The sequence below is a fragment of the Aptenodytes forsteri genome, unplaced genomic scaffold (assembly GCF_000699145.1).
Source record: "Aptenodytes forsteri isolate BGI_AS27 unplaced genomic scaffold, ASM69914v1 Scaffold307, whole genome shotgun sequence".
Classification (NCBI taxonomy): Eukaryota; Metazoa; Chordata; class Aves; order Sphenisciformes; family Spheniscidae; genus Aptenodytes; species Aptenodytes forsteri.
The window spans coordinates 1363338-1383367 of record NW_008795303.1 but is presented as its reverse complement, the minus strand read 5'-3'; the positions used below and the strand labels follow the sequence as shown (position 1 = coordinate 1383367).

Below are 20030 nucleotides of genomic sequence, written 5' to 3'. Positions count from 1 at the left end.
GCCCAGATGGTGGGTGGATGCCCCATCCCTGAGAACATTCCAGGTCAGGTTTGACGGGGCTCTGAGCGACCTGCTCTAGTTGAAGATGTCCCTGTTCATTGCGGGGGGTTGGACTAGATGACCTTTAAAGGTCCCTTCCAACTCAAACTATTCTATGATTCTAAGTTGTTTTTTTGACTTTGTAAAATAACAGTTTTTCTTAAAGGAAGCACTTGGAAAATCTGTTCCAGCAAACTAGTCCTAGAGTCAAACTGGTACATTTTCTCAGTTCAGGTTCATTTGCAGCTGAAATTGTTCTGCTTCCAGCCATAAATGGTTCAATAATGGTTTTGATAACTCTGAAGTACTGGTCCTGAAAAATATCATACTTAAAAGTAAAGGTTATTGCATGGTCAGGCGTGCATCTAGTGGAAAGGGTTCAACCAGAAGAGGGTGTTAGCCTGTCTCGCTCCCCTGCTGCATCATGGCCTTCATTGTTTGTCCCAGTATAGATTGGGGATTTTTTTTGTTTGTTTGTTTTTTTGCACATGTAATAATGGGTTGCTTGGGCAAAATTCAGGCTGATGGAGCTTAGCAGATGCTTGTCTGAAGGTGCTGCAGGCAGTGATTCAGCTTGTTGTCCACTGTGGGACTCGGAAGGATGTCAGGTTCCTTCCTGCTCTCTGTGGTTTCAGTAGAGCTCATCTCCGGTGGAAACTGCTTATGCTAATCCTGCCCCCTCCAGAGTTTGTAGAGTAACAGAGCACAGCGTTATGGTGTGGAAATGGAGGTTTGCGGATGCATGTTGGTTATTGTGTAGCAGGGGAGACTGCAACACGGCATCATTTTTCTGTAGACCCTGCGGTGCTAATGGTCTGGGGTGCTTCACAGGTTTCTACTGGGGATGTCAGGGTTTAGCCAAATGCTTATTCTGAACCAGGAAACAGAAATACTTTTAGTTGAGTTCTCACAGGCTTGTGTGGGAATTGGTTTTGAACCGGTTTTCAGTTCGATTTCAGTTTCACTGCCAGTGATCAGTGTGAGTGTTTAATGCAAACCAGAGAAAAAGAAAATTCATGGAGGAGAAATGTGTAAGGGAACAGAGGGGCAAACCCCATGAAGCTTATAGTAAGCTGTATTGTCTGGTTTAGAATTGCTTTATAAAATCAAAACTGATATATGTAGAAATAAGCACATTTTGGGGAATATTGTGCTTTGAAGAATTAGTTAAACGTATCGTTTAAAACAGTTATCTAAATGAAGATGTTGTGTTGATGACTTCTAGGAAGTGTATTCATTCATTTTCCCTTATTATAAAACTAAGTGCAAAGATAAGGAAGTCAAGATACACTGAAATGCCTAGTATGAATGAGTGCTGTGTTTAATGTTATTTCAAGTATGTGTACAGAAATAGATGCCATTTCCAGAAGTGAGTACATTTTTTTTGTCTGTCACTTTTATTGTATTCACTGACAACAGGCTTGTTCACGCAAAGATAACACTGAAGTGGAAAATTTAAGAAGCCAATCCTCTGTTTCTTAGAAATGTCTCGAGAGAGGATAATGTCAAATACTAGCATAGCCCTCAGCCATTAATTCTTGGTAAAGGTTCAAAAGAGTTTCTGTCTGTAAGGTCAAGAGGGTTAAGATAATTAGATTGCAGAATAGGCAGGCGCCTTGCACCATCCTATGATTTTTCTTGTACTGTTGCATATCATTACCATAAATATATGGGGGCTTTTTGCTCCCACTTCTGTGTTGAAGATGCTTTTGTCAGTGTCCAGAGTTCACATTTAAAATGGCAGGTTCTTGCTAAATGTGGGGTTTTTTTTCTTTGAAGACCTAGGTGGAGGAAAAGATAAATTAATTGTTTTTTTTTAATGACTCCCCATTCACTGACACAATGTTGCACACAAGAAATTTTAGACAAAAATGTTAGACTTGTAATTAGTCTATGTTTCATACCTAGTTAGAAATTTACGACACACCTATATTGGAGGTAACTTTTAACTGCTAAATATTGGAAAAGTGTCATTGCTTTATTTTTAGATTTTTTTTTTTATAAAAGTGCAAGCTTTGTACTGAAAAAGAACCGTATAGCACAGGATTTGTTCTAATCTGGAATTGTAAATATTGTCTGTGTCTCTCTCTCTCCTGTAGTATTTATATGGAAGTAATCGAAAAGACAACATATTTATTGATCCAATCTACCAGACGTTTGAACAGGAATTAAATAAAATCCTTAGAAGCTGGCAACCAAGCATACTTCCAGATGGTAATTTTCTTTTTGTTCATGTATGTTTTTCATCTCTTAATAGTTCTGTATTCTTAAGCATGTAGAGATATACAAATATTTTATGCATTGTGATGGTAATTGATTAAAAATCATAAATATCTCATCTGAGAGTTCAGTTAAGACTGTACCTGTTCTTACTGTCTTGTTTCTTGGTAATCCATGCTGCAAGAGTTGATTTTGCCACCGCTTGTTAATCTTAAATTGATTATCCATTTTTAGGAGAGAAGGGTCGAATAAGCAGCTGCTCTTTGACCTGTACTTTTTACCTGAGCTGAATTTATTTTTTTGCCCATTTTTTTCCCAGATGGGAAGCAGGCGGGCAGGTGCTGGGCTATGTGTAGGTAGGGCTAATGAGCTATGTTTTTTAGTCTTTCTCAGCTGAACTGGGAGAACTCTGCTATGGGCCTTCTGCTCAGGAGGATCATCAGTTCATGGAGAAAACAGGAATTTTCCCCAGCAGATCGATGTTGGTGCTGAACTGCAGAATCCACTGTTCTTCCACCTTTCTCAGAATCCTTTCTTGAGTGGGGGCTTGTCCTTACCAGCCCCTTTCCTCTCTTCTTGATACTGGCTTTTCTCTGTATAGCTCTGGAGGGCCTCTATATAGGGCCCTCCCTATACCCTGATATGGTCCAGGAGTGCTTTCCAAGTGAGGTATCCATTAGCGATGAGAAAGAAGAAGGTATAGCTATTTGGAGGCCTTGCCTGAGCAGAATAAAATTAACTCAAAAATACGCTTTTTATAAAGGGATTAAGATTAGCCCCTTGAACATTTGTTTTTGTGTAATAACATGAGGGAGCTGCATGTAAGCAATGCTGTTGTAATTAAACAGAAATGTGTTCTGTGTGAAATTGCCTATACTGATATTTCCCATTGACTGCCTCCTCCTGAAACAGTGTCTGTGTCTCTAAGAGGTGGTTTTGGGGGTGTGGACATATAATTAAATATGTTTATTAGAGGCTTCTGTCATGAGCATTTTGTCAAATTTTACGGTAAATAGAAACTTGATTCTTTTGCACCTGGACAGTTTATGGGCTAATCCATTGTATTTTCTCTAATATTCTTTTTTTGAAGGATCAATATTCTCTCGAGTTGAAGAAGATTACCTTTGGAGGATTAAACAGCTAGGATCGCATTCACCGGTTGCTCTTCTGAATACTCTGTTCTACTTTAACACTAAATATTTTGGCCTGAAAACAGTGGAGCAGCACTTAAGACTCTCTTTTGGCACTGTTTTTAGACAGTGGAAAAAAAATCCTCTAACAATGGAAAGCAAAGCTTGTCTTCGATATCAAGTGTCTTCCCTGTGCAGAGCTGATAGTGAAGGTACTATGGCAGTTCCAAAATAAGTATTGCAGGAGCATCCACATTGCGCTCCTCTGAGGGACATCTGGGCACCTTGCCAGGAGCCAGAGGTCTGCCTTTGTGTAAAGTTTAGCAGCTCTCGGCTCCCGGATCTTTAATCGGAGTGTGTGGTCTGTTCAGACTACAGGGTCTCTGCGTTAAATGATCCCTTTGAGCCCGCTGGTCTCCATGCTAAATGCTGCGACTTTTTGTGGCCATAGGTTGCATTTCCAGTTTGCAGATACGCATAGCTGTGGTGACTGCATTGCAGTGCTTGGTGGGCTGCCCACTCTGGGGTGTTTACTGAAAAATGTAAAATAACTTGAAGTTATGGCTTAGATGTTGTTGATTTTCTTCTTAAAGATAAAATTACTACTGGAAAAAGGAAACATGAAGATGATGAACCAGTATTTGAACAAATTGAAAACACGTCTGATCCAGCTAGATGCCCTGTGAAAATGTTTGAATGCTATCTGTCTAAAAGGTAAGTATGATACAGGGTAATACACAAGTGGTCTAAAGTAGACCAGGTACAAAAGGGAAATGTTTTGCTGCAACATGAAATATGCTCAAGCAAAGGGAATGGATTGAGGTCTTCTGAAAAATAGCTAAATGAAAGCATTGAAATCTCCAGTTCTGTATCTGGACAAGATGTGCAGAAAGAGTACTTCAGTGTTAATTGTCAAGGACTCCATCTGGGAATGACAGCATGATTCAGTTTTCTTAACGGGAAACACCAAGTATCTCTGTGGAGAATTACCAGCAAGGGATCTGGTAGGTTGTGCTACTGAGGGTCTCATTTGTGAGGTACCTGTCTCTTCAGTAAGAATGGGATTGAGACAGTGGGTTTACTTAATGTTAAATTATCAGGAATTTGGAATGTAGATGCTTTTGAGATACCTGGTTTGAAAGCATGTTTAAAATATTTTGTAGTAGAAAAAAATACTGTGGACAGCAACCCAGCATTTAGAATTAGCTTGTTTCCTTTCAATGTGCACAGAAATTAATACATTAAAAAGAAAAGCTTAGGCAACTCTTAAAAAAAAAAAAAAAGAAAAAAGAAAAAAAAAATCCAAACAATTTAGCAGCTAAGTGTTTGAAAACAGGATTTCATGGGAAATACTTTTCTTTAATTGGAACAACCATTCAAGTGACTGATTTTAATGGAGATCTTATGTAACTCTCCCAAGTAACTCTCCCAAGTAACTCTCCCAAGTAACTCTCCCAAGTAACTCTCCCAAGTAACTCTCCCAAGTAACTCTCCCAAGTAACTCTCCCAAGTAACTCTCCCAAGTAACTCTCCCAAGTAACTCTCCCAAGTAACTCTCCCAAGTAACTCTCCCAAGTAACTCTCCCAAGTAACTCTCCCAAGTAACTCTCCCAAGTAACTCGCGATAGGACGAGAGGAAATAGCCTCAAGTTGCGCCAGGGGAGGTTTAGATTGGATATTAGGAAAAATTTCTTTACTGAAAGTGTGGTTAAACATTGGAACAGGCTGCCCAGGGAAGTGGTTGAGTCACCATCCCTGGAAGTATTTAAAAGACATGTAGATGAGGCGCTTAGGGACATGGTTTAGTGGGCATGGTGGTGTTGGGTTGATGGTTGGACTCGAATGATCTAGAGGTCTTTTCCAACCTTAATGATTCTATGAACTCTAAGTGAAAGGCAAGCGATACCAAAGAAATAAAATCACATTGTATATACAACACAATAAATCCAATGAAGTATGAGACCCAATATGTGTTAGGAAGCGGCATCTTCTTCTTAAAAGTGAAGAAAGAGCTTACGCACAATGTAGGCAGAAGAAGCAAGTATGTGGTGTTACAGAGAGAAACATGGAAAGAGTAACTTGTGGTCTGTTAATGCAAGCACCTGTTTTTCATAAACTCAGTTAATTCTTATTGTTGGGAGGGGGGTTGCCTTTACACTATCCACTGTCATGGTTTGGAGAGAGTATATCGTTGAAGCTGGATTTTGAACCGAGTTACACAGCCAGTAGTGGGGAGAGAACAAATAATTTCTTTTTCTTTAGAAACATCTCAACTCTGGGGAAAAGAATGCACTTAAACCCATTTGGAGCATCATTTATGGTGTGGTTTCAAGTCCTGCTGTCTTAAAGATACTGGTCACCATTGCTGACCAGAGCAGCAGACTGCTTCTCCTGGTTCCACTTCTAATGACATATACCTTGTGTCTGAAACAATTTTAATAAAATATTTAACACTTTAAAAGCTATTGTAAAATTTAAGGTAATGCCAGCTGTTTGAAATATACTTGGCAATCAGTGGACAGTTGCAGCTGAAATTTCAGGATCATCTCATTCACAGCTGTAAGCACTGTATCATTGCTTGTTCCTATAAAAATGCAGGCTTGTCAAAAGAGTAGGAAGAGAGTTAAAATATTTAAATTATTAGAATATTTTAAACTATCGTATTTTGGTTTCTTATCTGACCCTTAATCTGATTTAGGTGAGAGTAGAACAAGCCAACATTCACCCCAGCAGGTGAAGAGCAACACCTGAAACTATCAGCTAGTTTGGGAAGATGAGCTGGTAAAAATTCTTATTTTTACCAAACAAACATGAAATACAGTTGACCTCTGAAGTCTGCAGTATTTATGAAGGAGGGAGCATGAGTGAGCACTTGTACATGCAGAACTGAAAATTCTTTTCTGAGACTTGCCTAAATGGACAAAATGCTAGAATTTCCTTGAGGAATCTTCTAGTGGCTTAGACGATATGTCTGAGCTGGATCAAGCATGTATGCGAACTCCAAAGTATAGCAGGTCAGGAATTAAAGGATTTTAAGACTTATAGTGACGAACCCTTTAAGTAAGATAGGAGGAGGAATTCCAGCTGCTTGTATTTCTAAGCATCTCTCAGAACTACCGTCCTTGACTTTCAAGGGAACCCCAGGCTCTATATTCAGAGATAGCTGCATCAGGCAGCAGTGTAAGCAATTGGGCAATGTCAATGTTGGGCCTCTTTGCAAATCTGTCGATCAGGGGTTCCTAAATAGATAGAAAGTACTTTCTGGTTTAGCAAGTCCTGGAGCTGCAAATTTTTGAAAGCTGGAAGAGTCTATGGTCTCCCGTATGCTTGCTCAGTCCCAGGCTTTTGGCTGCTCTGAGGTTTCGGGACTGGCTGGGCTTGGGCCAGACCCAGCACGGCTCCTTCTATGAATAAGACCGCATTTCTCCCCATTGATCTTCTTTTTGCAACTTGCCTAAGTAAAGTTAGTAAAGTTTACAGAGGATGTCTGAAGTGCTAACGTACTGTTTTGTCCTATGAGGCTGTTTTGCTAACCCCTCTTGTTTTTCCCCCCTTGTAGCCCACAGAATCTGAATCATAGGACAGACATGTTCTACCTGCAACCAGAGTGCTCTGTCTCCACGGAGAGTCCCATCTGGTACACTGCCACTTCACTGGACCGCAACACTTTGGAAAATATGCTCGTACGGGTTCTTTTAGTAAAAGATATTTATGATAAAGACAATTATGAACTGGATGAAGACATAGATTAAAACAAACTTCCAAAAACCGTCAAGAAAACAAACAGCATTAGATATAGTCATGCTGCTAGACCTTTACTATGGAAAACATTTCAAGTTTACCCTTTGTTTTATGAGTTTTGTAGCAGTGTGTACCCTCACCTGGGTATTACCATGTAAATAGTCTGTGAGTGAAAGTTTCCATTATTCTGCGTAGTGGTTTTAGGATACATAACAAACACATTTCAGATTCTTTTTTTATTATTTATTTCATTAGGTATGTTTGTAACATTTTACATGACACATTCTCATTCATATTTTGAAATGTGTAATTTTTTTTTTCCCCCTTGTAGTAAGAGACATCCATATTGCACAACTCTGCTGTTGGAAGCTCCCTTGAAAGGAGGCTCTTTTAAATGGGTTCTTAAACCGGATGGTTGTGTATGGGTAGCACTACTAAAGTTTAGAACTTGCTGTGTCTTTCAGAATTTTTAAATAAATTGTAAACTAATAGGTTTTTTACTTTTTAGTTACTGAAGCCTTATAAGGTTATGTAGAGAGATTCCATCTTATGTACCAAAAATAGACAAAAGAGAATGCTGTCAATATTGGTGTACTGTAATGTGAATCTATTCTGGTGAAAACATTTTTTGTTGCCCTTATTAAAACCTTAGTGTCCTTTCCTTATTTGTGACTCTCTCTCAATTGCCCGTACAAATAAAATATCAAAAAAAAAAAAAAACAAAAGAAAAAAGAGAAAAGAAATGTCTGATGACAATGCTATATAATTCTTTTCCATCTTTACTTTTCTAACCATAAATGCTGGTACCTCATACTACTGTAAATCTGTCCTTTGTAGCCTTAGCAAAAGGGATTTTAATGCTGTATTACATAAAGTAATATGGTATGCTAAATTTTTAACTTTTGTTTCTCCTTGCATTGCTGTATTTAAATACAGTCAATACTTGACTACGGGTGGGAAAATTCTTTTAACTAATGCCTCCATTCAGAAGCCATATGAGACGTGAAGTTGCAGAAAGTTGAAAGATAATTTTTTTGAAGAAAAGTCCTTTCATTTGTTCTATATCCTTTCATTGTGTTTACTTTGCATAAGGAGTCTGATTTCCAGATACACGTTTAGCTGCTTAAGTTTTGTTACTTGCTCTTGTTTAACTGATGCGAGCAGTATGGTTTTCCTATTGTACTGAAAAAAAATGTAGTAGAATATTCTACTATGAAGTAGTCATAAGTTTGGCTCTCCTAAATGACATCAAGCATCTGCTGAGAGGAATCATCTACTAAAGCGGAAACTTTCTATGTATATATATATTACCACGTTAGGATTTATTTCTTGCAAGGGCTGCATGGCTTTTTCATTTTCCTTAGCTTAAAAGAATGCACATAGGGACGCCTCTTTCTATATAGAGAAATAAAGCTTCGGTTGCTTTGTTTTGTTAAGCAAGTTTATTTAAATTTCTACTATTCTTGTGTGTCCGTGAGTATGTATTAACTTTAGATATACCACTATTTCAAAAGTAGATGGAGATGTACATGTTTCATTTTTCATTTTTTTTCTGGTGGTTCTATCCTTCCTGTGAAATCAAGAAATGCTACACAGCAACAGTCAATAGATCGCTAACAGCTTCAATGCTCTATTCCCTTTGTGAGTGAGTGCGTAAGAACTTCATTCATTAACGCTTGTTTTCTTCAAGCAACAGCCGTAAAATGTGCCCATGATACATGAAAGTGATAAATCAGAAATTGTAATCGTGGTTTTGTTTTGGCCTCTCCAGTTGAACACCTGACTTGACCATAAGTTAAATTTTACATATGGGAATAATCATTTACCTGCCTAAAATGCATTATGTGCTTAACTTGAAATACTTCATTTAAACATACATTTCAGTTTTTTGATAAATAGCAGTAAGGATCACTTGTAGCCCCTTCTCTATAGATCAGACTTCAAGTTATTTCAGCAGGGACTTTAATCACTCCCTGTTTAGGACAGTGTTCAACTACAAACACACACTTTTGTAAAACTACAAACTTTTAACGTGAAGCTTGAAGTACCCTAAATCCAGGACTAAAGTTAAGTGTGTGTGTGTGTTGAGTGTTTTGTCTTAAACGGAGTTTAAATTCTTGTTCTCAAAATCAGATTACAGCTATTTCTTAAATAATAAGGTCAGTTTTTAATATGGCATGCTGTACAATGGACGTGTGTTTTCAGTGTCATTAGAAAATAATGAATGCTCCCTGAAGTTTATCAGAAATCACATTATTATCCTAAATTCCTCCCATTTTCTACCCAAGATTCACTTTCCATATCAGTAAAAATACTCAAGTTAGGTTTTGAAATAGACATTTTTACACATAGATCCATGTTGGAAATACAAAGATGGTTGTCAAGAAAATAACTTTTATTCCAGAAGATGGAGCTATTCCATCATCAGCAATAGTGTTTTTCAAGTGTTTAGTGTGTTTAGCTCGAATGTTGTAAACTGCTGAGATACTGCAGTCAAGAATGCATCATGGCTCAATGTATGCGTTTTATTCCTAAATTTGAATGGTGATGCAAAATGCAATAAAAGGCCTTAGTTCTGAAAAATAAAGACATGCAATTTTATAATAATGAGGAGTTCAGGGCAAATACATTTTCTTAGTAAGAACTGTCAGTGGTTGGACTAGAATCAGGTTGGTGTCGTTGAGCTACCTGCAGGTTGCTGTGCAGGAAAACCTATGATGCCCTGTTCTGCACAGAGCTTCCAAGTAATGATATGTATCAGGAACCTGCCCTCGCTTTCCACCTTAAGAGGGTGTGAAGTGGCAGCCTGGCTGTTCACACCATCCCTGTGAGCTCTGGCACAGCTCACCTGAGAAATGCAGCGTGGGGACTACACTGCTCTGTCCGCACGGAGCCCTGCAGATGGTGCTGCCAATGCAGTCCAGTCTAGACAGGATTTTCCTAACTGCTCAAATCACGCCAGCATGTGTTCTGCACCTCCTCAGTTTGAGATCTAGTTTTGAACAATTCACAGGTGAAGTAGCAACCTCAAGATCCTAAGGAAATTAGATGGCACTAGTAGGCAAATTACATACAAAATATAGTTCAGTGTGAGAAATAGTGAAAAATGCATGCAATTTTCAGAAAAGAAATTTGCTTTGTTAGTCATCTTTTTTTCTATGAATAATTGTATGCAGTCATTGAGGAAAATGCAGCTTTTTGTAATTACTGAACTAAGCATAAATTATGACAGTTAATTTTTATTGAACAAAAGATTGTGGTTGTGGAGTAATTTCAATGTGTACAGTATTAATTATCTTTCAAATGCTCACAGTGTGACTCTGTAATGCAGCAAAATTTGTTTTCATAGTATCTAGGACTTTGGCCTGTGAGAGGCTGTGTGAATAGGTGGGAAAACAGGAGAGGTGGCCCGTAAACCTTGCAGGCCCAAAAGGAGGAGGTGTGTGGAATGGAAGAGAAAAGGCATGAGTGGCACTCACCCCATTTCCATTTTCACTGACCTTTTTTATTATATAGAAGTGTTTTTTTCTGTTATACTTACCTATTTTTGTCTGTTACTGTTAGGAAGGGCAGTTAAATATTTTAATTTCCATTTTTGTAAACATTCACTTTTCAGTTTGTTACACTCATGTCGTGCATTATGTGATATGCATTACATGTAAGATGGAGTATGATGCAGAGTAAGTGGAGTGGGAGCTTTTTGATTCCTCTTGCACTGAGCGTGGGGACTCTCAATGAAACTGAAATTCAAAGTGTTTTAAGGCCAAGAAGTTATCAAGATTTAAAGGATGTTAGACCCTCATGTGACTCTCTGGGTTGTAATGGCAAATGCTAATGATGCTTTGGAAGCACTGAAGGTTGAGTTACCCTTTGTTTAGGGTTAGAGTGAAGCTGTAGGGTTTGTGAGAGGAGTCTGAATGTGGCCACAGTGCTGGACACCCTGTCCCCAAGGGCTTGGTTAAGCGTGGCAATTTCCGATTTCTCAAGTCAGAAATAAGTCTTTCCTCTAGCAGCTTTTTAATTTGAAATGTTGAAACCTGAAAGCCTCTGCACCGGAGCCACGGCATGGATGCTCGAAACCAGCATGTAATGGCACACGTGCTTCAAAACTTAGGCTGGTGTTAATGTCTGTAACACTAATTAGCTATCTCTTTGGACACCCACGAGCACAGAAGGCATCTCACAGACATACAAAGATGATGTGGGGATTAGTGCCTGCTCATTGTGCTACTCCGGTGGGAGCTGGCAGGCTCTGGCGAGCAGCTCTGCCTTGGCAGGGCCCCAGCTCGCTGCTGGCGGGCAGCGCTTCCCCTCTCCTGCCTGCAGGCAGGGCAGGACCTGTGCCACACTCAGGGGCATCTCTTGTGCTCTTTCCTTTGCTGTTGGGTTGCTTCAGAGTTTCTTGCTGTTGATCTCTGATGGAAAATGACTGCAACATGAGCCATGTTCATGACTGGGTGCGAAATAAGCCTTGGGCAGGAAGGGAGCTGAAATGGTAGTTCCACCTCTTCCTTATCCCTTAATAAGGCATAACTGCACCTTAACGTTACCTTTACAAAAGCCTCCCCTCTCCCCAGCCCAGTTCTCACAGGCAAAGTACCAGAAAGGATTTGAGTGAGACACTAGCATGGTAAAAAGCTTCAGGCATATGTCTGTGTGTATATATGCGTGTGTATATGTGATGGTGACTAGACAAGCTGGTATTGGTGGGCAAGGAGAGTGAGCAAACACACAAGGAGAAGGGACAGAAAAGATTGATTGTATCCATTTTGAACAGTTAACGGCGTTTAGGAGTGCGGGTTTAATTCATACTCTGATGATGCCTTCTGAGCTTCTGCCACCTGTTCCAACTTCCCGCATAGCCTGGCTCGGAGAATTTCACCCAGTGACTGCTGTATGCTGTCAGTGGACGTGGAAATGAGGTATATATTTAAAAGTGCTTAGTCTGGCTAGTTGTATTTTCAGGATGTCAGTATGTTGGTGTTTCCAAATACATATATCTGGGAAATATTTGTATTTCCTCACCCAAGAAGCAGTTGTCTTCATGGAGTAAAGCCACTGATACAGCAGTCACGGCACATTTGCATGTGCATAATTTGAGTAGGGAAGGATGCAGTTAAATCACTGTATTGTGTCCCAGGTACCAGCAAGGCATCACAGCGCTTCAACTAATTGTTTAATCAAATGTTTTTCTACCTCCAGTATCCTTTTTTTTTGTTTTCTTTTTTGTGAAATGCAAGGAGAAAAATCTCTGAAGATAGCTGAGTCCTTGGAAAAATCCTTCAAGAACACTGTTGGTCGTTTCCTCTGTTGCTGGCAGAAGGATGTGAGAGCTGGCTGTGGGCAGGAGCAAGAGCAACAGGGTGACCCTCTTGTTTGTCATAGCTGCAAAAAGCAGCCCAGATTGTTGCTCCCCTCATGAAGCATGGTTATACCCAGGCAAACCAGTGCTGGTGGCAGTCCTGGAAACACTTCTGAGCAGAACAATTTCTCCAGATGTTCACAAAAAGCAAATAGAGAAAATGAGAAGATCAAGCTCAACTTTGATTTCTTGTTCAAGTAATTTTTCAAACTCCAAGGATGTGAGTATGAACAGGGCTTGAACATGATCTAAGTTTTGCTTTCTCCGTGATGTGGCGTTTCTAGGAGAAGTGGCATGTGGCACTTGGTGAGAGCCATTTCTTGGCTGCCCCCCCACCTTGGGGCAGGGGGCAATGTCAAGGCAGCAGCAAAGCAGCTATCTTCCTTCCTGATGTGAGTGCTGAAAGCTTCCTAGAATTGTTCCCCAAGTTTAAATCTTTATTGTACTGGTTTTACCTGCCTTTACCCAAAACGGTGAGAGTTTGACAGAAGGGCAGATACTGAAAACACATGTCCCTCTGTTGCCTGGTGCTTCCAGCTGTGCAGGGGATGAAAGCTTTGGAAAGCAAGGCCCACTGGTGCCGAGCAGGGGAGCCAGCAGTTTGGACTTGAGAGGTCTGGAAAGAACAAAGCCTAGCATTAAACCAGCTCCTTCTTTGAGCTATGGCTGTTTTCTGATTTGAGTTTGTACACTTTAAAAAAAAAAAAAAAAGCTTTGGTGGCTGTTTTTTCCCCAAACACAAGCAGGTTGTTTTGGTTTCTCTCAGAAGAACTCTTCAAGGATGGGTCTTCTCCCTAGTACAAGGAGAGTTAGGTTTATTAGCATCTTCTTCCTTTATTTATGTATTTATTGATTTATTTATTTAAATAATTGTTCCTGGTTCACAGTCACAGGGGAGGGAAGTGTTCAAAGCATTAGTGGGTTGTGTCCTGTACAATGAGCCTAGATACTTGTAAGTCCTCTATTTTGTTTTTACACTAAAACTCTGGTTCATAAAACATGAAACCTTTTTGTCCTTTCTGGGAAATGAACAAGAACATCCTTGTCATCTGTGTAATTTAAACTGCTGACATTTCATTTGTGCCAAACCACTAAAAGTGCTTTACCGGTGTATATATTATTTTATTTCTTAGTAAGTTTGCTGAGTAAGCAGTATGCTTCCTCCAGTCATGAAGATGATTTCTGCTTTCAGCATGCATTATGCAAGGCAATATAAGTGTAGTATTTGCATAAATACCCTACTTGGAAGTGAAGAGGAAACTTTTCAGCTCAGGATAAAGCTGTGTCACTAAGGCAAAGGAAGGGGCCCACCATCATTGCAAAATCGTCAGCCTCAGTACCTCTGGGGGAAAAAAAAAATCCCCAAAGTCTCCCCTCCCCATTACATCTAAAAACATTTTCTATTTGTCTTTTCTCTAGCCCCAGACATGACATCCACATTAGTATGTAACAACTGTATGGTGGTAATCAAAAGAATAAATACCAAAAGATTTACAGTCTGATTTCCATTAACTTCAGAAATAAAGCTTTTATTTTTTTTTTTCCTCTGATGAGTTCTGGCTGTATCAGTGACCTTATCGGGATTAAAGGTGAAAGCTTTAAAAAATAATAAATAAAAAAAGACAAGTTTTTGAAAGACAACGGAAGGAGAGAGCAGTCTTTGATGGGCTTAATGTCAGCTGAGGGAACTGGAAAGGAAATAACTTCAATTCTCTACCAGTGTGTCCATTCAGTTCAGGTTGGTTGGAGGATAGGAGCCCAGCCGTCTTTCGCAATGTACAGGCTTATTCATATACATGTTCTTGTATCTTGAACAGCTGTACTTGAAGTGATATACTTCAAAGAAGTATCTATAGATTGCACTATGTATTTATATATGTATGCCTATTCATCCAGAGAGATAACCACTAACACTGAAGCAGTTATGTCTGCTCACCCTCAGGCAAAAAGTATTTCTTATAACAAAATCCCACCTCATCCCCAGAGGCGATGTCAAACGTGTATTTTCACATGTTTAAAAAAAAAGTATGCTCACCCCCGAGGGAGGACATTCTTGTCTGTCATTGGTGTCTCATCATGAAATAATGTGATTTCTCCTCCAGCTTCAACTGGAGAACCCCACAAAGGAAGAGAGGAGGAGGTTCAGAGCAGCAAGTAACTCCTTACATCAACTAAATCCCCAGAACCACGGGCAATAGCTTAGATGAGTTAAGTTTCAGTACATTGCCAGAATAAGAGAGAATCCTATAAAATTCCTTGGTAGCTCTGCAGTCAGTTTAACAAGGGAGCAGTCTTTGTGCTGCAATTATTCAACTTTCTAAGGATCAGAGCCTAGCAAAGATGTGAAAAGGATTTTCTGGGAGAAAGACTGAACCATTTGGACTATTTAAGCTCAGTAGAAAGGAAGTGAATAACAAGGGATGTTCCTATGAACTGTCAAGCAAAAGAATTCAAAATTAACAAGAAAAGAGAAATGCCCCCTTCATGGTGTGTTTTGTTACTCTGCAGAAACCCACTGAGATGTGATTTCAGGGGGGAGCAGTGCTGTCTTCTAGGTGAGGGTGGATGTGTTTCTGCGTCAGGAGAGCAATCACAGAAACAATGTATGGATTTTTTTTTTTTTCTTTAAATGCAAGAAAGTGAAACCTGTCCGCTGTATTTTTAAGCAAGTATGCCAGCTCCTTCTGCTCCTCCAGCAGCACCCTGGGACAGATTTCTGCAGTGCAAGGGCAAACAGGCAAGCAGAAAGGCTTCAGAGCATGAAGACCATCTACAAGTTGTTTTGTGTTCTGCCTTCCCAAAAGCACAGACATTCCCAACACAGGGGAGGAGGTTCCTGAGTCAAGGGGGAGCTGTCTTGTGCTGCTGTCTTCTTCTGAGATGATCGTTACCAGGAGGAAAAAGATTTCTCAGTACCAGTGGCATCCTCACTGCCACCATGGGCTAGAGGTGCATTGACGGGGGCTGCATTTGGTCTGGTGGAGGAGGCTGGGAGGTGAGGCACTGTGCTGCTGGCAGCTGGAGGTGCCTGTCCTGGGAAACGCCTCTCCAGGCCGCTCTTGTGTTTGGCTGCTCCTGTTTGTTAGTTCCTTCTTACTAATGGAGTAATTCCCATGTCCTGCTGGAAAAGGTCCCCACTCACAAGGAGTGAAGCAGTGGCAGCTCCACCCCGGTGCCACAGGGTGACCACTGTGCCCTGCCTGCAGAGTTCCTGTGGTGGAAGCAACCACCAGGAGACTCGCCTCATCACAGATCTTGCAGGGCTTGTGGTGGGAGTTGCATGAGCCCGCAGGGCTGGAAGAGTGAGTAGTGTGAGACCTTCCAAAATCCCCAGGGGTGCATTTGGGCACTAGTCCAGATTCATGTCAAGATGCCCTAGATGTTAATGGATCATTCAGGTTGCGAGCTGAAGACAGCAAGCTATCGCGTAGGTGTGTTGTTTTCCTATATGTATCGATTGCAGAAGGTGATCTGCCTTAACTTTGCAGTCCTGGGGCATATTGGTCCTGGCAGGGTTTTGATGTTCTGTGACAGCAGATCCTGGAGGTATATCAGTCCAGAGCCTGCTGTGATTTGTCACTCGCATCATGATGCACATTAGAGTTGCATCCTGATGTTAAAAGAGCAAAATAATAAAAGCAAAATGTTTTTATGAATGTCTCCTGCAGTGGGTAGCCACACGCACCAGCCATGCCTGAGAACACCTGTTCTGGTCTTTGCATCTTCAACAGAAGCCTGCCAGCTCCACCAGCCATGGTGTTCCTCGCAGACCCTAGGAGTGCATGTGAGGGATAGGGAATTTAACATAAGCTGTCTTGTTTGAATGCAGCTCTGGAAGCTCTGCTACAACTTATTTTTATATGATTCTCAACTTATGGCGGAAATTAGCATTCAACTTCCCAAACTATGCATTTTCCTACAGAAAATGCAGGTACAAAGGAGAGTGCTAGGAATCCTTTAAGGGCTTGGGCTGTTTTTTCTTTGAAAAGATTTTGAAGATGAGCATTTATAGCCCATTGTTTCTAGTTCATGACAATCACTTTGCTGAACTGTTGCTAGAGGAATCAATAGATCCAAGCTTGTTTCAGGAAGGTAACTAACACAGTAGCAAAGGCCTTCGAAACAGCTTTACTGGCTCTGCAAATTGAGATCATGACTATAACAAGTCACGGTTTGGACTCTATAAAAGTTCTGTTTCTCTGTCTGTGGTTAAGAAAAGCAATACAAACATTGCCAGGGTCAAAAGGGAGGGCCTATCTCAGGATGCCAGCAAGGTACCAGATTAATTGGGTCAAATTCAAGAAAAGGCAATGTTGTCATCAGCACAATTATTTCAACTTCTGAGAAGAACCTTTCTTTGGTACAAGAAGGGAGATCAAGCACAGGAAACTAATCTTTTCATGAATCGTTTTCAGCCCATAAGCAACTGGGTTTGGTCATACAGAGACCCTGAGTGAAAGCTGATTTCCTACGGATGTACCAGGTGATAAATATCATTGTGAGGGCATGTCTCACCCAATGGCAGATGCACATGCATGTGCATTTGCTATCAGAGTCTCGCTAAGATTGATTTCCTCAGAAGGAAACTTCTGTGGTCAGAGCAAGGAATATGTGACAGGAGGCCACATCAGAAACAGCTACAGCTTTTAGCATTTTTCTGGCCAGCACACAGCAGGTCTTTCAGTTGGAGAACTTGGGCTGTTTTGTCTGCCTCAAGGGTCAAAGCTTGTTGAACATAGTTGTGATTGCTATTTTGCCCCCGCACGCTTCTGGAGATGTTCTGCTGCCTGCCAGGCCACCCAAACTTCCCACCTCCTCCTCTTCAATAGAAACACCTGAGGTGCTGCTGTCTTGCAGCAATTTGACTTAAACTATACCTCTAGCAGGAATAAAAGGTAGCAGATTTCTTTAGCTGATATGTGGCATTGGTTAAAAAATAATCATGTTTATGATGTTTTTAGAAGGCACCCCTTTAGGCTCATCCCAAATTGAGCTGTCTCATATGTGAATGGGAGAAAGCCTGGCTAAGGAATGCTGATTTTGAAAGAGAAACTCTTTTCCCTGCAGATAATTTGCAACCTCACAGAAAAAAAAAAAAAAATAAATTCTACATCAGCTACTTGATGTTTGATGCATGAAGCTCAGAGGGAAGTACAAGTGCATCCTTCATCAAGTGAGGAATCTCATATTAGAGTTATTTCCATGCTAATTTAAGCCTCTGCATGCACATCACTGCCTGGAACTGTGCTGGCCAGAAATAGCCTCCGTGAGAAGGCATCTACATGACTTTTCAGTGGTGTAAACCCAATAGCCACCAAACCAAAGAAATACCTAAATTTTTTAAAATTGTTACACAACTGATGTTGTAACTGATGGAATTCCATAACAAGGCTTATGGAATTTGTATGTGAAACCATTACTGAATACAACACATAAGTGGTGGTCACGATAGGGAAGAAAGTACAGGTTTCCCCTCCTTTACGTTAGTGCTTTGACCCCCAGTTATGCTCATTTTACGCTTTCTCTATCTGGCCTAGAGACTCTTTGCCTGTTCTATGCCAAAACATTACAGCTTTGGCAGATTTTGGGCGAAGCCCAATCTGCTGGAGAAGGTCCATCCTTGCAGCAGACCCATGTCACCTGAAAGCAGATTGACTGGCTGGGTACACGTGGATGTGCCCTTTAGGACTAGACCAGTTGCTGACTGGTGCATCAGGGATTTTTGCCACCAACTTTACTGCATGGCATAACCCTGGGTGGCCAAAGTGGAAAGGAGGTAGAACAGAAAACCTCAGCACCTTTTCCAGGCCAAGGTCGCTGCCACAGAGCAGGGATCTGAGCATGTTTTCTCAACTCCAAGACTTCGCCCTGAGCTCATGGAGGAAAGGGGTCTATGAAGCGGTTGCTAGCCAAGACTGTTTTGCCAAATAGTCTCCCTTTCACGACTGCCTGGCAGTTTGCAGGGCTGCTCTGGTTTCTTTGCACATGTTCTTCCAGGCATATGAAATTCTTCTAAACCTGCCCAGACCAACCCACCAAACCCACCCATCAAACCACAAGCCTTTCTGCACCAAGTCAGTGGTTTTGGGAGTTGCCATGTTACTTGCAGTATGTTGCTATGAGCACAGGCCCCACCAAACAGCTTCTCCTGGGCGCCAAACTCTCTATCTCCTGTACACCCACCCACCTCCCAGCTTTATCACTGTGGGTCTGTAAGGGCTAATCCTCACCTCTGCTAGTGGGAATATTGCAAGAGACAACCCTCCTTTGGCCCTGATATTAAGACCCATGAACACTGGGAATATAAAACAGGTCCCTCCCTTCTGCTGGTCACCAAATGCATGATACAAGCACTGGAAACCTGGCAAAAGAAAGCGTTTCACAAGGGAGAAGCAGGGAGCTTTTACTCGAACTGCAGTGCAAATTCCTCAGATTGCCTTTGCTTCTTTGGCAAGCTAGGAATTATTTCCAAGCCAGAGGAAATAGAAGTCTGTTCCTGCCATGATACTTCTCATTTCCTGGTTAGAAGAGAACCTTGAGGTGACTGTACACACGAACCCAGCGAAAGGCACAATGGGAAATTGCCATACTAGCAGTTTCTCCCACTGGGATCATGTTCACTAGTGATGTCTAAGCACATATAACACACCTGAGACAAATAACTTTTTTCTTTTAACAGAAAATGTTTTAGTACTAAGCATTTTGCATAATAACTATATTTTTCCCCAGTATCAAACAGTATTTCTTTAATACAAAAATGCACATGTATTTTAACCTCTGTAAGAAGCGCATCTCATAGCATCTATACCACCTGCCACCGGGAGGTCCTGATCCAGTGGTAGCTGCAGGAAAGGAAAGCAGTGACATTGGCTTCTGTGAGCTTTGCATGTAGCTCAATGGACATATTACAGTGATTATGTTTCCCAGTTACAGTAAGACTTAAATAAGTTAGATTTTTTCTGTAAATGGGAACATTAACTCCGTTTACTGTACATTGCTGTAGTCTCTGCCAGATTTGACTTCCATATGTCTTGGGTCAGAAGAAGTTCAACAGTCATCTGCACAGAAGAAACAATATGTGTCAGTAGGCAAGTACCTTATATATAATGCTACTTCATAATTTGTACTCATTTTCAACATAATTTTCAGCTGTTCAGTCTTCTAAGTGTTGTAAAAGATATTCTGGCTAAACAGGAATCTCACTGGCAGTGCCAGGCAAAATAGCTTGTGATATATGAGGGAAGGCAGATTGCAGTGCAGCCATTATGCGTTTCTCAGTGAGGCAAAAAAGCATGATCAAGAGCGGATTGGGAAAATTTCAGAATTCAATCCATGGCAATCGGTGATAAATTTATTCTGAAGTAGGAATTTAGGTCTGATCAAAATCAGTTCCTTAAGTAATATGTGATGCTGTCAGTACCTAAATTAATATTGTATTAATTGCATTAAAAGACAAATGATACATAGAATCATAGAGTCACAGAATAGTTTGGGTTGGAAGGGACCTTTAAAGGTCATCTAGTCCAACCCCCCCCCAA

General features: G+C 40.7%; 1 protein-coding gene across 1 annotated transcript in view; it reads left to right on the top strand.

The window, feature by feature from the left end:
• ZMYM2 (zinc finger MYM-type containing 2) overlaps window positions 1–7795 on the top strand; it is a 97411-nt gene extending 89616 nt beyond the window's left edge. Inside the window, exons 22-25 of the mRNA XM_009279369.2 lie at window positions 2139–2253; window positions 3350–3601; window positions 3983–4103; window positions 6949–7795. Of these exons, the coding sequence (XP_009277644.1) occupies window positions 2139–2253; window positions 3350–3601; window positions 3983–4103; window positions 6949–7141 (681 nt within the window). The 3' untranslated portion in view covers window positions 7142–7795. The remainder of the gene's footprint in view (window positions 1–2138; window positions 2254–3349; window positions 3602–3982; window positions 4104–6948) is intronic.
• The last annotated feature ends 12235 nt before the right edge of the window (window positions 7796–20030 follow it).